This window comes from Anguilla rostrata, chromosome 2 (assembly GCF_018555375.3).
Source record: "Anguilla rostrata isolate EN2019 chromosome 2, ASM1855537v3, whole genome shotgun sequence".
Taxonomy (NCBI): Eukaryota; Metazoa; Chordata; class Actinopteri; order Anguilliformes; family Anguillidae; genus Anguilla; species Anguilla rostrata.
Window position 1 is genome coordinate 1720499 of NC_057934.1, and position 16053 is coordinate 1736551.

A 16053-nucleotide genomic window follows, 5' to 3' on the forward strand; every position below is an offset into this window, starting at 1 on the left:
GTCTTTCTCAGTTGCCCTGAGCGCTCGTCCAGACGTGGAGCGCGATCTGACACACCGTACGTGCCCACGGAATATTCCGGAAGAAAAGCGACTTAACGCATTAACGTGATAATACTGGGCTGAGCACAGCTGCAGTTCTCCAAAGTCATCACAAAAGTCATGAAGTGAAATTGAGACTGCGATCGAATTTCAATGTTATGACAGCATTGCACACCTCCGGTGCTGTGACATTCAGTCCTATTATTTCCATCATTCTGCATTAGCTGGGGAGCATTGCATTATGGGCAGTATTGGACTGAATTGATTGATGGAGAGGGCTTCATTAAAGCTGAATCAGTGCAGTCTCTTCTGGCTCTATTTAAGAAGCTGTGTGATTTGAAAACTCAGAAACGCATCTTACTAGGATTTTAAAAAAAACACGACAAGAGCATATTCTTAATGTGAAAGGTGAACACCAAATAATTTATTGAATTTTTCGTCATGACCAAAGCAGATGATCACAGCATTCATTTTGGCACTTCCAGTACTTCACACAAGAGAGTGTACAGTATGCTACAGTACGATAAGATCACATTCGCTGAGAGAGAAAGCTACAAGGTGCTGTCGAGAGACTGAGAAATGGACATGGACTAAGAGCTGCAGTACAAATTTCAATGACACCTTTTTTAAAAATTGTTTTACAAATGTTTCCGAGCTACTTCTCATTGAGCATTATTTTTTAGCATCCTATCCGAATGCTCATACCTGTCAGAATATTAAGCTGCTTCCTACAGCAAACGACCAAAGAGATCAATCGATCCACAGAGTCTGGCACCTGTGACTAAATCTGAGATCGTCCGCTGCTCAATATCATATTGCAATTTACCCACGGTGGCACAGAAGATTCTTCACAAAACACCCAAAGTTCCATATCAAAATAAATAAAAACCTTCAGAGCAAACACTGTGACGATGTGAAAATACAGATATAAATACTATTCACAATAAATAAATATTTATGTGCAAAAAAAAAAGAAAAACTATAACCGCATAAATGTGTGTACAAACCACATACTGCAACTAATAGCTGAAACTGTCGATGTACATGCACTCATACACACACACACAAACTCCCACATATAACACCCACAAGCACAAGCACGCACAATCCTCGGGGTTATGAAGCTGTTTTGGCGAACAATGTCACACGATGCGGTACTCTAGAGCCTCCATCAGTTCAGACAGTTGAACAAAAGGTCAATGTTGTGCGTTCAAATGTTCACCGTTTTCCCTTCATACCCATCCACGGCGAATCGTAGAAACACATCGTTTTAACTTCGTACGTCGTCGTGCCCAAATTACGCACTTTCAGATTAACAGTCTCAATAGTGGACTCAAATACTCGCAATACGCTTTAATACTGCAGATGCACGTCATTGTAATTTGTGTTCTTTAACGAGTGCTGGTGAATGTGAGAACATTCATCACAAGTGAACTGATTCAGCCTGTTTAAGGCTGCAGTATGTGTTCGATGTTGAAAATGGTTGCCATACATATATTATTTGAAAGTGATTTTTTTTAACATGCTTATATACTCTTGAGAGAAAAAAGTGTTCCCTTTTAAGAATGTGTTCCCTTTAAGTTCTAAGGTATACAAATTTTTAGCAGACATTCACTAAAAACTACTCAAGTGGTATTAGCAGAGTAATCAAGGAACAAAAACTAAACGGCACTCCACGTAGCCAACAGTATACGTTACCTTGGACAAAAATACAATACACCCATTAATCCCTAAGAATATGTATAATCAATTGAAACAGTTTTATAAGGCTTTTGCAGTGTGTTCAGATAAGTTAACCTCTACAAAATAAGTCTTGATAATAGTGCACAGCAAAATTATTAGTGTTAAGTCAACTCTAATTGGGACAATATGCACTGTTATATTCGTTTTAAAGGTACTCTCAGAGCTGAGTTTACACATTTGAACATTTTGCTGCGTGAACTGGTTTCTGAATCCTCAAAGGAAATACTTATTTATCACTGATGTTTTCTTCTGATTTTAGCAAAACTGCAATGACAGCGTTTTTTTTTTTTTGCACAATGAGGACCTCTTAGCGGCTTAAAGCCGATCCTTCTGTAATTTAAGTAGCCTATACCGTTATCTAGTGCTCCTAACGTACTGTACAGAATGAGAAGCACTATACTCAAGTTAACATTAAGCAAATGGGTTTAAGAAGAGCGTGTGTACTACAGGAACATTAAAAATCATCGCGTTTTCTTTTAGAGATTTATTTTAACACATAAATACTGATCTGTCTCCAGGTGGAATCCTGATGGAAAGCTAGCTGGTGTTTGAATGTCTCTCTCCAACCTGCCCCTGAACCGAAAACCCAACACCTCTCCTCGCTTTTTTACGATCGTTCCCCTACCACGTCACAGGGACGCGACCCACAGAAGAGCCGTCCTCTCCTACCGGTGCTTCGAACATTCTGGGTAAAAGCATGAATCAGGCACATTCCTAAACTATATTGACGTTTGTGTTTTTACTTGATTTTTTTGTTTTTGTTTTTTTAAATAGACATTTTCGTAACTGTAACACTTTGATTAGGTTTTAATTAACCACCGACTCAAGCGTTTTTTTGTTTTAATTACGTTGTCTCTCCCGTCGCCTCCCGGACGCCCTACTGCTGGAGGTGGCTGCCCTCCTCTTTCGCCTTCTCCGCCTCGATCAGAGCGTTGGTGACGGGTAACCATAGCGACGGCAGTTCGGGGATGGTCTTCTTGGCCTGCTTCAAGTGGCTGATGGCGGTGTAGAGGCTCCCTCGCGAGCCAGTCTCCTGCTCAGAGTAATACATCTCCAGGGCTGCGGGGGTGCAGTGCTTGTGCTGGGGAGGGAGGGAGGGGGGGGGAGACAGAGGGAGGAGAATTATGATACACAAGCACTCACACAAACCACCAGAACTCTCGCCTGGATTCAGTCTGAATTCGTCCTTAGAGGAGAACTTCCCTCCCATGTAATGTTATTGTATTTGAGTGATCCCTTCACTGTCGGAAGGTAAAAAAATGTATTATTATTTTTCTTAAGATGTGGTTGTCCAGATACGTAGTTCATTACCACATCTTTCATCCAAAATATGCCCCTGACTCTTTAAGAGGGTATGGTTTCCCCGATGATGCAAAATAGATTGGTGCGCTGTAATCGTAAAAAAAACGATGTTGATTGGAAGTAACATTTTTTGCCATTACAGATCAATTTAACATCAAGAACAGGTATTAGGGTGAAATCCCCTTTTAAGTCTGACCCTTGTTTAAATCCAAGGGTTTGTTTTCTTTTTCTTCACAAATGCAGTGCGGTAAGATTAGCGATCAACGACCGGAATTAACCTGTCAAACTCCGTTTGCGAAAAAACGAAGAAGAAACGAAGGAATTGAGTTTAAACGCGAGTCAAAGTTTAAGGACGAATGTTGATTGAAACCAGGCTCCCCCATTTCTTTCCCCTGGCTGGGTGCGATTAAAGGACATGGGGGGGGGGTTGGGGTGGGGGTGGGGGGGGTGAAGAGAAATGGATCACACGCAAGAGAGCAAGAACCACAGCAGATTAGGCCCAACAGCCGCTCAAACTACCCATCTATCCACAGCCATTAGCCCAATGCAGTGGCCACTGTTCGGTCCAGGACAGAGCTTCACTGCACTGAGGGCCCAACGGATGCCTTTCAACTCCACCAGCTGATTGGCTTCAGGGGCAAAAGTTGATTCCAGTTCACGCACGGTGGTGAACGGCTAATACCGTCAGCTAATAGAGGCTTGAGCTGCCCTGAAGACCAGACACCTGTAGACCACCAGCAGTGTGCTGCTCTGATTTGTACTGATAGAAAAACAAGAAGTCAAAATTGTGCAAAGACAACACGCAAAACGTGTGATGATGTCGGTGGGATTTAACAAGCCGGGCCTATGCTAGAGTCAGATATTTTCTCCAGAGATCACAGTGCATGGTGTCTATTATTTTTCGCCGGTTTCTAAATGAACAAACGAATGTGACAAAGCACAGCCGCTCAAAGGGGCCCCAAAAAACGCACGTTCCATTCCGAATTAGTCAGGCTGTCAAAAACGAGAGGAGCACTTAAGTGTATGTCACACCCAGTCGGAAAAAAAAGCAAGGTATTCCCGGAGGGAACTTTTAACAGAGGATCTGTGACCTCCTTTAATTGAAAAGACGGCAGGTTTTTTTCCTCTGTTGTTTTGTCGTAAGCCAGTTTAGCGCCGCGGAGATAATGGCCGCCATCTCCTCATTCCACGAGTGGCTCTTTCTTTTCATGTCTCCAGCGATTACGGCGGAATATGCTAACTGCCACCGTACCGCCAGCATCAAAGGCAGAGGCGGGAGCCCTGCAGGGCTTCAACTGCCGTTCAGTCACAGCGAGTCTAATTAAAGGCACCCGGATCTCACCAGCAACACTGTTTTTTTTATTTATTTATTCTTTTTTTTTTTTTTTTGCCAGGTTTGGAAAGTCGTCCCTCTTGAGGAAAAAATCGCCCACTCTCGTGCTTCAAGGGGCCAGAGAGAGTCCCTACACGGCTCCTCGTTTCTGGTGTCACGTCGAGATAATGAGCTCAGATCAAAAGACCGGGACCAGGATGTGGGACGGTGGGAAGGCTCCCCCCCCCGAATTAACTTGCCGATACAAAAGTGCGTCTACAACAAAGAGAGAAACAACAGCGGGCGTTTAACGCTGGAACATCAAACTGCAGCGAGCACACCGCTGCTATAATGTGTGGCTCGGCATTAGGCGGATGCTAAGCTAACACGATGCTAGCGTGAGTCCGTCAGTTAACGAGGCTAATTAACTCCGGTTGCCCTGAGACGAGTTCCAAACTTGTCGGAGATCGGTCGACTCAGTTCGACATCGAGTAGTGCCAGGGGATTTCTTTAGCATGGTGAAAAGGGACTGTGATTGGCTCCCACGATGGTAAACAACTCAACCACTCTCAAACCAAAAAAAAAACATCCTCACTAGGAATATCAAGAAAAGTTAACTCAAGTATTGTGAATCAACCGTGCTTTCGTTGTATTGAGGAGATGGCTTTTGATGTGGTATAAACAAATCGCATTAATATACAGCGTTATATCCCTGACAGGACTTTCACACGATGGCAACTGTTGCTTGGAAACAAAGGATCTCATCTGCCTTCTTGAAACACAGAACCCAGTAGAGGTGCCCTAGATATTCATTTCCCAGCAACGGAAGCCCCAGTTCTGTACTACAGAATAATATGGAGAAATACAACAGAAAAATAGCAAAGCTAATCTTTGTTGTCAGCTGCTCACAACGAAGTGAACAATGAACATGACAGAAATATAATTATGCTACACAGGTGTAAAGTCACACATGCGAGGGATCTATGAGCAACAATTAAAAAAACAAAAGAAATGTCACTGGTGTTTCCAGAAAAGCTTCTTAACAGTGTACGGTCCTGGTGTCTACAAATTCAGTCTAACTCTCAATACACTGGCAATGACATTGGCTGGGGCATGGTAAGGCTGTCATTGTATGACTCAAAGTAAGATCATGTGACAAAAAACGAGATAATGATGTAACACACAAATAATGAGAAACGTAAAATGCTTGCAATCGTTTCGCAAAGTGCGTAGTAAACAACCTGTGGCACAATCTGGATGTGTTGCTGCTATCAACAGCCACATGCTCATCCCTTCTGAACAAACGAGAATTTGTGCAAATTAGATTTAAACAACATCGCTTCTAATTCGATCTTGGCTTTATAAAAAGAACGCAGGTTCCCCTGGCTTCTGACTGTAACCGTTGGAGTGGAGTGTTTAGGACAAAAAAAGAGCCCTAAACCATTCTTTGTGTTTTTCATCAAATTTAGTGACTACCTGTGAAAACCCAGCGCTATTCACTCAGAGCGAGGCACTAAACACGACGAGTTAAAACTAGATAGGAAGACACACAGCCTATGCAATGAATCCTATTAATGAAACCCTGTTGCAGGCATCTCAGCATCATCAGACTACAGTCAAACATCTGTCAAACAAGCTCCGACCAGCAAAGGACAAACAGCTTTGTTTGAAGAGGTCCCCCGTCTCAGGTCGAACCTCAGAGAGATGCTCTTTAGCACCCTCCCATTCCGTTTAAAAAAAAAAAAAAAAAAAGAGAAAACACACAGTAAAAGAAAGTAAACGCAGCCCTTTCACTTCCATAGTCCTCTGTTGTGAGGCAACCAAAGTTAAAAACCAAGTAAGTTGCTCCTTTTATAAAACAGTATTTTGGTGTCAGAAAACAGTTTAAATAAAAAAAATTATAAAAGGCATTTTTTTTTCATGGCACCACGGAGTAGCAAATGATGGTCATAATAGCATGTTTTCCAGTAGTGCTCAATGCTGAAGTCTGCCTCCAAAAGATTTTATACTTAAGACTTTTCGATTAAGTCTTTAATTATATTTTAAAAAATTCTTTTATTTAAGACTTTAATTATATTTTGTAGGAAGCATCTGATGAGAGGCAATTACTGTGGCTGCACTGCAGATCCACTGTGAACGAAGTGTCATTACTGAGAACACCTGGTGTGCAGCTCTGTCCGCCCGCTCTGTGAAATCTTCAGCTCTTAATGCCTCTCAGCTTTCTTCACCCACAAAGTTTCCCGCACACAGCCTGAACAAGAAATGTACATGCTGGTTGCAAAAAAAAAAAAAAAGCTATAAAGATGAGGTCAAATGTGTTATTGCAACACAGACAACCAGGGAATTCGAAGCCACTCCTCGGAATGCTATTTTGTCACACCGGAACATTTCGCGAAAATATGTTAAGTACAGAGCATCTTGCAACATCTGAGGTCTTCGGTGCCCTTAGAGAGGATTTTAAAGTGAGACGTAAGACATACACAGGTTGCAGTGTGATTTGGACTGCATACCTTCTGACAGGGCGAGTTACCAAAGTCATAATTAGCAATTCATCTCAGTGCGAGAGGGGCTTCAAAAACTCTATTCCACTCGACTGTTTCAAATCACTTAAAACAGGCGCCACTAATTTCAGGGGTTCGTAATGCGTCGCATTAACACCACAGCGTTCAGAAATAAACAGCAGTTATGGTAAGTAGTTGCAAGACACTGCAATAAAGGAGGAAATTACACAAAAAAGGAGGCTATGATCTCAAATTGAAGCTCTTAAATGACTGTAACTCTTCAGCTGAACAGGCTCTACAGATATAATGTCTTAAATATAGCATTCTGATAATTACTTCCTGCAAAGAAATGTGAAGTGCTCCTTAGATCGTGAACACTAGGTTCGCCGATAAGTGTGAGGAGTTTTCATTGGACAGAACGTTCTCAATGACAGCCACATCCCAATTCAGTCCGGACCTACATCAGTGGTTTAAAAAGCTGAAACAGTATTACTGTGAATTTGTATAAGGAGCACGCTTAGGAGTCTTGCTAGCACAAACGTCTTGTAAAAAGCAAGTCCTCAGTTTGCTAATCGCTTATTTTTTCAAATGAATAAAAAGGTTTTGTAGCTTTTTGAAAAGCTATGAGTCATTGTTTATGTTGAGACATGTCTTGCATTAGTGAGATATCTGGCCAGTGGGCATCATCTGTGTCCACTGAGTCCGTACCACAGACGTTACCTTGAAGATGAAGCCCTCGGGGCAGCTGAGCTGGTCGTACCATAGAGCTTTGTACATGACCAAGAGCAGCAGGCAGGCCAGGAACACCATGGTAATCAGGATCAGTCCAGTGAGCTGAAACACACACACACACACACACAGAACAGTATCAGGCTCTGAGTGGCTACTGGATGCATTGATATGACGTCAGAGTGAGGTCAATGCTAGAGTGGTCAGTGTCAACAGTACCTTGACCTTCTCAGACACCTCATCATACAGATTGATGTTCAGCTTCTTGATGCCGGGAACGTATAATTTTTTCTTCTTCTTCTGCTGAAGCTGGTATTCCGTCGTTGTTTTCACAATCACCTGAGGAAGAGCGCAGACCCTTATTCTCAAAACTACAGTGCACTGGCCAAGAACGTGCCGCATAACCAGTACATACACAGTGAATGAGAAGTGCGTGAAATCTTTGGTCGTGCGAACAACTTGTGATGGCAGCGATGAGGCCAGGTTGGCGAACTCTGGGCCTACAGTTTGTGGGTTTTGGGGTCAGTCATCACCAAAGATACGAAAGCTCTCCATCAACTTACAACTTGTTAATTCGGTTGTGACAGACATAACGAGACTCCGTGCCTGGAGGAGCAGGCGGTGGGCTTGTTGCTAACGGACTCCCTGTTACCTTGTCAGGAAACGGCTGCTGGAGCTGACTCACGTCCAGGGGTGAGATCAGCGGGATGTTGTCGAAGCCGTCCTCCGCGGCCTGCTGCTCCTTCTCCGGTTTCTCCGACAGATTGCTGCCCAACTTCACCATGTCGGCCTAGCGTGGGAAACGCCGGGGGAGAAGAAGGGAGGTGATTCGCCGACTCTGTTTCGACTGTGACACGCGGATGGGATGACTGTGACACATTCTAAAAATTACCCAGAGTGCAGTAGGAAGGTGAGAAAACGGGTTGAGGATGTTGTCACGCGGTTGAGGAAGACATGAAAATGACACGATTGGGAACCGGCTTTACACTAGAGATGTTTTTCTAGAGAACAGGCACGTTAACGAGGACTGTCTGAAAGTCATCTGTTCGGTACTTGTGTAAAAGCCATAACATCAAATGCAAAACAGATACGTCGGCTTTATTCACTTCCCAGTAATTTACGGCGCTGTACATTGTAAATAATAAAGATTATTAAAGTAATACTCTACTGGCTTGTTTATGTGTCATCACAAGAAGCTGGCTTATTGGTACACAAACCAGTCTGAGCATTCAAATTCAGTCTTATCTCTCAGTGGTGAAAATTATGCACGGACATTTTTTCGAAGCAATCTTCAGTACGGCAGCTTGAAATGCACAAATGTTTTTTTGACTGTTGTTGGCTTGGCAACCACAGAGGAGGCTTTTCGTTTTACTGATCTCTATTACCAGTTTAAAAAAAAAAAACATCTAGTTCAAAGCCAAAGTCCCTCGACTATCGGCAAAGCCACTCCACCTTCACCTAACATGCGAAAACGCGGGTCATCGGAAATAGATATCTATTGTTGTTTATATAATCTCATTGGTATCCATCAATCACATATCAAACCCTGTAGAAATTCTATTTTTGGCGTTACATTGAAAAAAAATAATTACGCATAGAATGTGCATCAAGGTTGGTGTCAAATACATTTCAATTCAATTAGTGAGTTGAAAAACATCTGCGAAATTCAAAGATGATTTTTTTTTACAATTTATTGTCATTCCATTTCCTCAACTGAAATGAAATCGATCCCAACCCTAAATACACATTTTGTGCATAATTCCAAAAAAATCAATGGCAAAAAGTCTGGTACCTTTACCTATGCATGTACACATAAATCAAAAAAACGTAAACCCAAACTTGGGACGTAGATACATGTTAGGTTATATTTCTTGCATCAACCATTTGCGCATTTTTAGAGAATGCAAACTGTCTGCAACAGCAGCAGGTCTGTTCAAGCTGCTCAAGGTCAATCGTGTGTGACACAGCAGATACTGTCTGTCTATTTTTGTAACTGCTGCATATATTCAAATCTTGCAGCGAATTTTCCAACAGGAATACTCATATTTCTTCACTTTGGAAGTCCGCTGAATTAATTTCCATACGATTACATTCCCTTTGATCTTGAGTTACTCTACAAAAAACCCCCCCCCAAAAAAACCAAGTGCTCTGAACTCAAATGTATTTTAATATTTTCCAGGAGAGATGGGAGTCAGAATGACTGCATTATTTTACTCGCAGCAGAAACCCCTTTAAAAAAAACCTTGATGTTTATAAAGAAAAAACAGCATAGCATCTATATCAGTGAAACGAAAGGTTTTAAATGTATGAATTCTTCACTCTGAGTCAAAGTGAAAGGGATAAAATAGGGAGAAGCAGATTAATTTTGTTACATGGATACATATTCCCTTATTGTACTGTTCACACTCTTTTGTGAAGTATTAAATTATTCAGCCGTCCACAGAGAGGAAGGACAGCCCTGGCTGCAGCCCCAGGCAAGAAAGACAGTTCAGCAAAAGAGGAACGTGACATGAAATACTGTTATATAACAAGAGCAAATCGATAAAATACGCTTTTATATTTCTTTTTAAAAAACGATTTGAAGGGTAGATATGCCAAATAAAAACCTCATTAGAATACCTGAAGTTCATTTTTCCTTGCCTGAATGTTTTGCTTTCATTACAGCTCATGCAGCCTAGCCAACAAGATCAACAAACAACACAACAACAACAACAACAAAAAATCACATCAGTGAATGTAATGTGGAACTAATGAAAACGATATCATCACATCTCCAACTGAAGCTCAGCGACAGATAACTCATCCAGGATTATCTTAATGAAAAATCTTATGCGTGGTAAATGGGGATTACATTCAGCACTACTCCGAAAACAGGCTCAGCAGCCAACTGAGAGCACACCTCTAACAGAAGGTTCCTCTGTCCGCAGAACTCAGTCTGTCGATGAGCCGAATCACAGAGGTAGACAAAAGTAATTTTGCTCGTATAGCCACCTTGTTAGATACGACATAATTAATAACGAATCAGCAGCATCGCAGCTGGCTTCAATGCCAGCTCGGGCCCGAGGCCTCATTTACATTTAAATTATTTGTAATAACAGATACTGGCATTAATAATTACGACTGATGTAACGGGCTGCCAGTGCTGACCTTGTACAAGCACACGTTCTTTAATGGGGCACACGCTCTCTGCTCTTCTCCATTCTGTACACTTTGTCCATGAATGTATTTGAGAGCCTTTCTGGAGAAGGTCAACTGGTCAGTTTAAGTTTTGATTTAAATTAGTGTCAGACGGAAGACAGGGAGCCATTTCAATGGAGGTGAAAACATCTAAACTTTGACAAGAAGCATTATAATTGGGTTCCCTGGATTCTGTGCACAATTCCTGAGTACACAAAGCCCTGAATGTCCCTGTTTACATCTGTGAGAAGCCGCAGAGTAATGGCTAGTTGTGCACATGCAAAACATTCTGCAGCCAGAAAATATCAGCGTGGATACAGTGCTACTAAAACTTTGCTGTCATGCAACATCCGAAAACAACTCCAGACAGTTCATTTTCCACTGTGTGGCTGCTGGACAGACTTAACTGCATTGACAGAACATGTGAGCTCCAAATCTTTAAACACGCTGCCCCCGAAATAAAAAAAGTGCTCTTGTGTGTTAAGATACGACAATTCATGCTCAAACGTGAAAAGATTTTTGTCAGATCCATATGAATGCATACATAACACACCTGTTCCATATGTTTTTTTGCTGGAAAAGGTTGACGTCTACTGATCAATCCTTTCACAGTAGACGATATGAGGGACCTGTGACCAGCAGACATCATAGAGCTGATTCATCTCATGGGACTAAAACAAACTGCACTGGGCACTTGCTCAGGGTGACCATACGGTCACGACTCACGCCCTCCGCTAGGTCAGGTCATCCAGCTCATTAGCTCAGCAGTGTCCTGTTATTGGGTCCCGTCTGGCTAATGAGCTGATCTGATTGGCTCAGAGATCAAATCAATCGTCTTGCCTTCAGTCTGGATCCTCCATTTACGCCCTTGTTACGGACTGGGTGTGAGTGCAATTAGTCACTCCAAATTGGCAATGCAAAATAAACCCAGGGAGCCAACTGCCTACAACTGTCACACAGGCAGAAAAAAACAGACAATGGATGGATGTACATTTTATTGATGGATGTACATTCTCAGAAACTACAACAGGAAGTGTCCTGCTGTTCACTGAACCACCCCATCGTTTGGCATGGTGACAGACTCAGGCCCTGTCACCACGGTTACACCAATGCCACAATTCCCTCTCAAAATAAAATCACCCGCACCTCAATCATTGTGAGTGATACTTGGAAATGTCTCATTTGTGCTTAAATGAGTTGTTACTCACAAATAAAATTGTGGATTAAAACATTTGAGTGTGAGTCACATACTACTCTGGTTATGATCTCATGGTTTCCCTGACTCTGCCATGTTTCATTCACCACGCGCGTCCGAAGTATTCACCCACACAGCAGGCTATCAGAGTGTGTAAGACAAACGGATAGACCATAACTGTTAATATTGAGCTAATCGTTTCACGCTGATGATAAAAAATATGGTTTGTGCTGAAAATGTAATGCGTCATTTCATAAAACGAAATAGCTCACCATACACTAGTTTTTACAGACACGTCGAATATGCTACTGTATTAAATTTGGTTTGAGGATGTATACGCATAAGTTCTAATTAAACAGTCCATATTAAAACCCCACTGCAGTGTTCGTGAACTAAGTAAGCTTGTGGCTTTCTATCGCAAAGATTGTTGCGATATTCCGCGCGATTATAACAGACGTCGGTCGCATTGTACGAGTCATTAATATTCGGAAACCGTGTTGAGCCTCGCTGTCATCGGGTGTCGGTCTCGGACAGTGCGCGCGTTTCGATGCATTCTGCAGATGCAGCTGCGGATCGCCACTGTATTCACGCAAACGACCCGACAGATTTAGGAAAACAAACATGGCTGGTGCAAAAGCTCACCGGGCTATAGCAGAATTACTCGTGATACCCGAGCTAAAGCGTTCAGTTGTGCACCCAGTAGCCTGCACACAGCCTGTGACACCACATCGCTTTGTCTTACAAAGAAAATCCGCATGGGCGGGGGCTCTCAATAGATTTCTGGTAACCTTTCTCACCCGAAAGGCCAATAAATATAAGTTATTTAACGTTTCGGTGTACGCAGTATCAAATTTTCCACTAGAAGGTGTGTCGATTCATTTTTATGTGCAGATGGTTTTGAAAAATCTTTTATTCGGGGTTCGTTTCTGGTGAATCTTTCACCCCTATCACGGATCATTGTTAAAAAGCACAAGGGTTTTATTTATTTAATAGAGGACAAGGAATACATTCGCTACACACATGCAATAAAAATCATGACAATTTCGTATTTATCCAGCACATGGTTTAACGTTCGCACCGCATACATTTCATTATTATATTTAACTTCAGTGTCGAACCAATGCTAATACACGCCGCACATATTCACATTTAGCATTAAGAACGGACGTCTAATAATAAACGTTTTCAACGTTATCGAAGACGATAAACTGAACTTACTGTTTTTGCTGGTGGCGATGCTGGCACTGATGTCTCTCCGATGCTCTTCGGAAAAAACACAGAATCAGACTGGCCAAGGATCGTTGCCGTGGTGATGCTTTCTTCAATGGTAGAATTACAGAGAAGCGCGCGGGTACTCTCTGCATCCCAGGAAGTTGTCGCTATGGTGTCTGAATTACGCAGCAGAAACTGCAAACAGAAGGACGTTTATATACCTACTACTTGTGAGACTTAAAATAATTATTTTGGTTCAGTTTTAAAACGGGCATTTTATACCATTAATCAGTACTTTTTAAGCGGAGTTCTTAGGAATAAAATATGTTTTGGTACTATATAATATTCGCAATTTGCTCCCACGGTTCTTTCCACGGGTCATACCGTCATACCGAATATCATAAATGTTACTATTCGCGTTACAGAAAATTGCCTCACGGGTGTTCAGTGAAGATCAAATTAAGCCATTAACAGCTTCTGAACACCTTTAAAGAATTAGCATATTGAATGTACCTGTGTATTTGCATGCACGCATACATAGAGATTGACCCACACTCAACACTCACTTATATACTTACTAGTGAGGGGATGGTTTTTGTTCAGATTAAATTATTGGAATACATGCATAAATATTACTTATTGAATGCTATTAATGTTCCTAATATTATTGGAAATATTGTGTCTGAATTACTCAGCAGAAACAGCTATATATAGAGATGGAGATTTATCCCACCCGGATCATCTGGCCTCTTCAAAAGGTTTAATTTGGAAACTGCTAGAAATAAAAATCTACCCCACTGAATGACAGCTGGATTTATATGAGTAAAGTGCTGGGTTTTGAAAACCGTAGGAATGGTCTGTTCGCGTCTTTAAAGTGGTAAACCCGGCACAGTGGCAAGTACAGTGTATGGCGGTTGATGTGTCACGTGATATGTTCGGAAGACCGCTCTTGCATTCACACAGTCAAACCACTGTAATCCCACAGTCAGCCAACGGGCCCAGGCGGGATTTGAGTGACATGCTGCACACTGTCCCTGCGACCACGCACTTCAGCCCGCTTATAGGTCTAGGTCAGCGGTCCCCAATCTTATCCGAACAAGGGCCGGTGTGGGTGCGGGTTTTCGTTTTGGCCCAGCACTACAACACCCGATTCAACTAATTAAGTAATCGTGGACTTCAGTCGAGACCCGGATAATTAGAATGAAGTGTCTTATTGTTGGGCTGAAACAAATACCTGCACCCACACCGGCCCTTTTTTGGATAAGATAGGGGACCCCTGGTGTAGGTGTTCGAAGAAGAGGCCAGAACTACCTGTACTCTTCCTCAGATACAGTAGATGATCTCTGCCTCCCCCCCCCATCACTCCCAAAATGGTTTCATCCATCCTGAGGCAGACAGAAGTGTTACCTTCAGGGGCTGCTTAAAAAACATTCAATCTAATCAGCGCACAGTAAAATTTCAGTGTTGTGTCAACTCCAATACAGAACATGATGGAGTACCGTGCATGCGATCCACATTGGACTCATAAAAACTCTGTTCGAGTTGACTTAGCACTGGGCACTTTATTGTATCAAACAGCTTTTGAGGCAGTCATGCTAAATTAATTAATACTGGCTTTTAATGTATTGTTCAGAACTTTTGTTATGGTGCTTAACGCAGAAAAATGAGCAACATACTCATTTAAACAACGGGGAAGGAGGAGGCTTCTAAGTATGAGTCTTTTAAAATGAAAAACATAAACCCAAGTCAGCTGCACATATCTAAATGTATAGCCTTCAAATGACTAATCGTAAACCAGCTAGTGTACAGTTTATCCAAAGTTTCTGCTGTGCTGTAAACCCAACCCTGGCCTTGCTTGCATATTAGTCAGCATTAATGTGTGCTTCCCTCTAGTGGCGATACTGAGGAATGCACAATTCTAAGAAGCTGGTTGGAAGCTAGTTTACTTTGTGCGTTTCTGCTCTATGCTTATGTTGAAAATGAGTATAGCTTTTATGCTTTTTCTTTCTCATGCATATTTTATGCATCCATTCGGTATTTTTTCATACAAAGATAAAATAAGTTATTTTATATTAATTTATTTATTTTGACCATTTGACATGTTGAATACCATCCTGCTACAGCATATTATTTGCAAATGTGCACACCAACACAACTGACAAAAGACAATTAGGTTGTTTCATAGGTAGCATTTATTTGTGATTGGAATCTCATACAGTGCTTTGCAGACCGTAGATTGTGTTGTCTAGGTTCTACCTACAGCATTAGTGCATTATTACCGAATAAGAAAACTATTATTTTATATGATTCTATTTGACTTGTATAAGAAAATTATAAGTTTTAGTATGATCAAATAAGGCTAACAAGTTTTTAAAATTTGAATCTTGACTAACTGTATCGCAGAAGGAAGAGGCAACATAAAACTGCAGTGTTTTCTAATAACGCTCCATAATTCATGTTAAGCTTATTCACTCCAGGAAATTGTAAAAATAATTTGTAAATTAATAATTTCATCGTATAGGTCACTTAGCGTGTCATTCACTAGCTAGATGACCAATATGAAAAATTATATTACACAGTATAATAACAGTGTTGGCTACCTATACGACTGCTATTGAAAGGTTCAACAACAGTTTCATTTCAACGGTTGGGAATATCAGGTGATGTACAGTAAAGTTGTGAGCCTATCAATCGTGCTTTCGACTCTGCCGACAGAGACGCAAGTCACGCGACCCTTTCCACCGCAGCGTAGCTTCAGTGCCTGTTGAGTGAACAACAGCTCACTTCCAGACGCACTGAAATGCACAACAGCTCAGCAAGTTAGCCGTTTTACCTACACGCCG

General features: G+C 41.7%; 1 protein-coding gene across 1 annotated transcript; it reads right to left on the minus strand.

Moving 5' to 3' along the window:
- Window positions 1-432: 432 nt before the first annotated feature.
- On the minus strand, window positions 433-13375 carry caly (calcyon neuron-specific vesicular protein). The gene is made up of 5 exons (XM_064315056.1): window positions 13217-13375; window positions 8279-8416; window positions 7846-7965; window positions 7618-7731; window positions 433-2863 (listed from the first exon to the last, which is right to left on the minus strand). The coding sequence occupies exons 2-5, from the start codon at window positions 8408-8410 to the stop codon at window positions 2660-2662; spliced, it is 570 nt and encodes a 189-aa protein (XP_064171126.1). The 5' UTR covers window positions 8411-8416; window positions 13217-13375; the 3' UTR covers window positions 433-2659.
- Between the last annotated feature and the right edge of the window lie 2678 nt (window positions 13376-16053).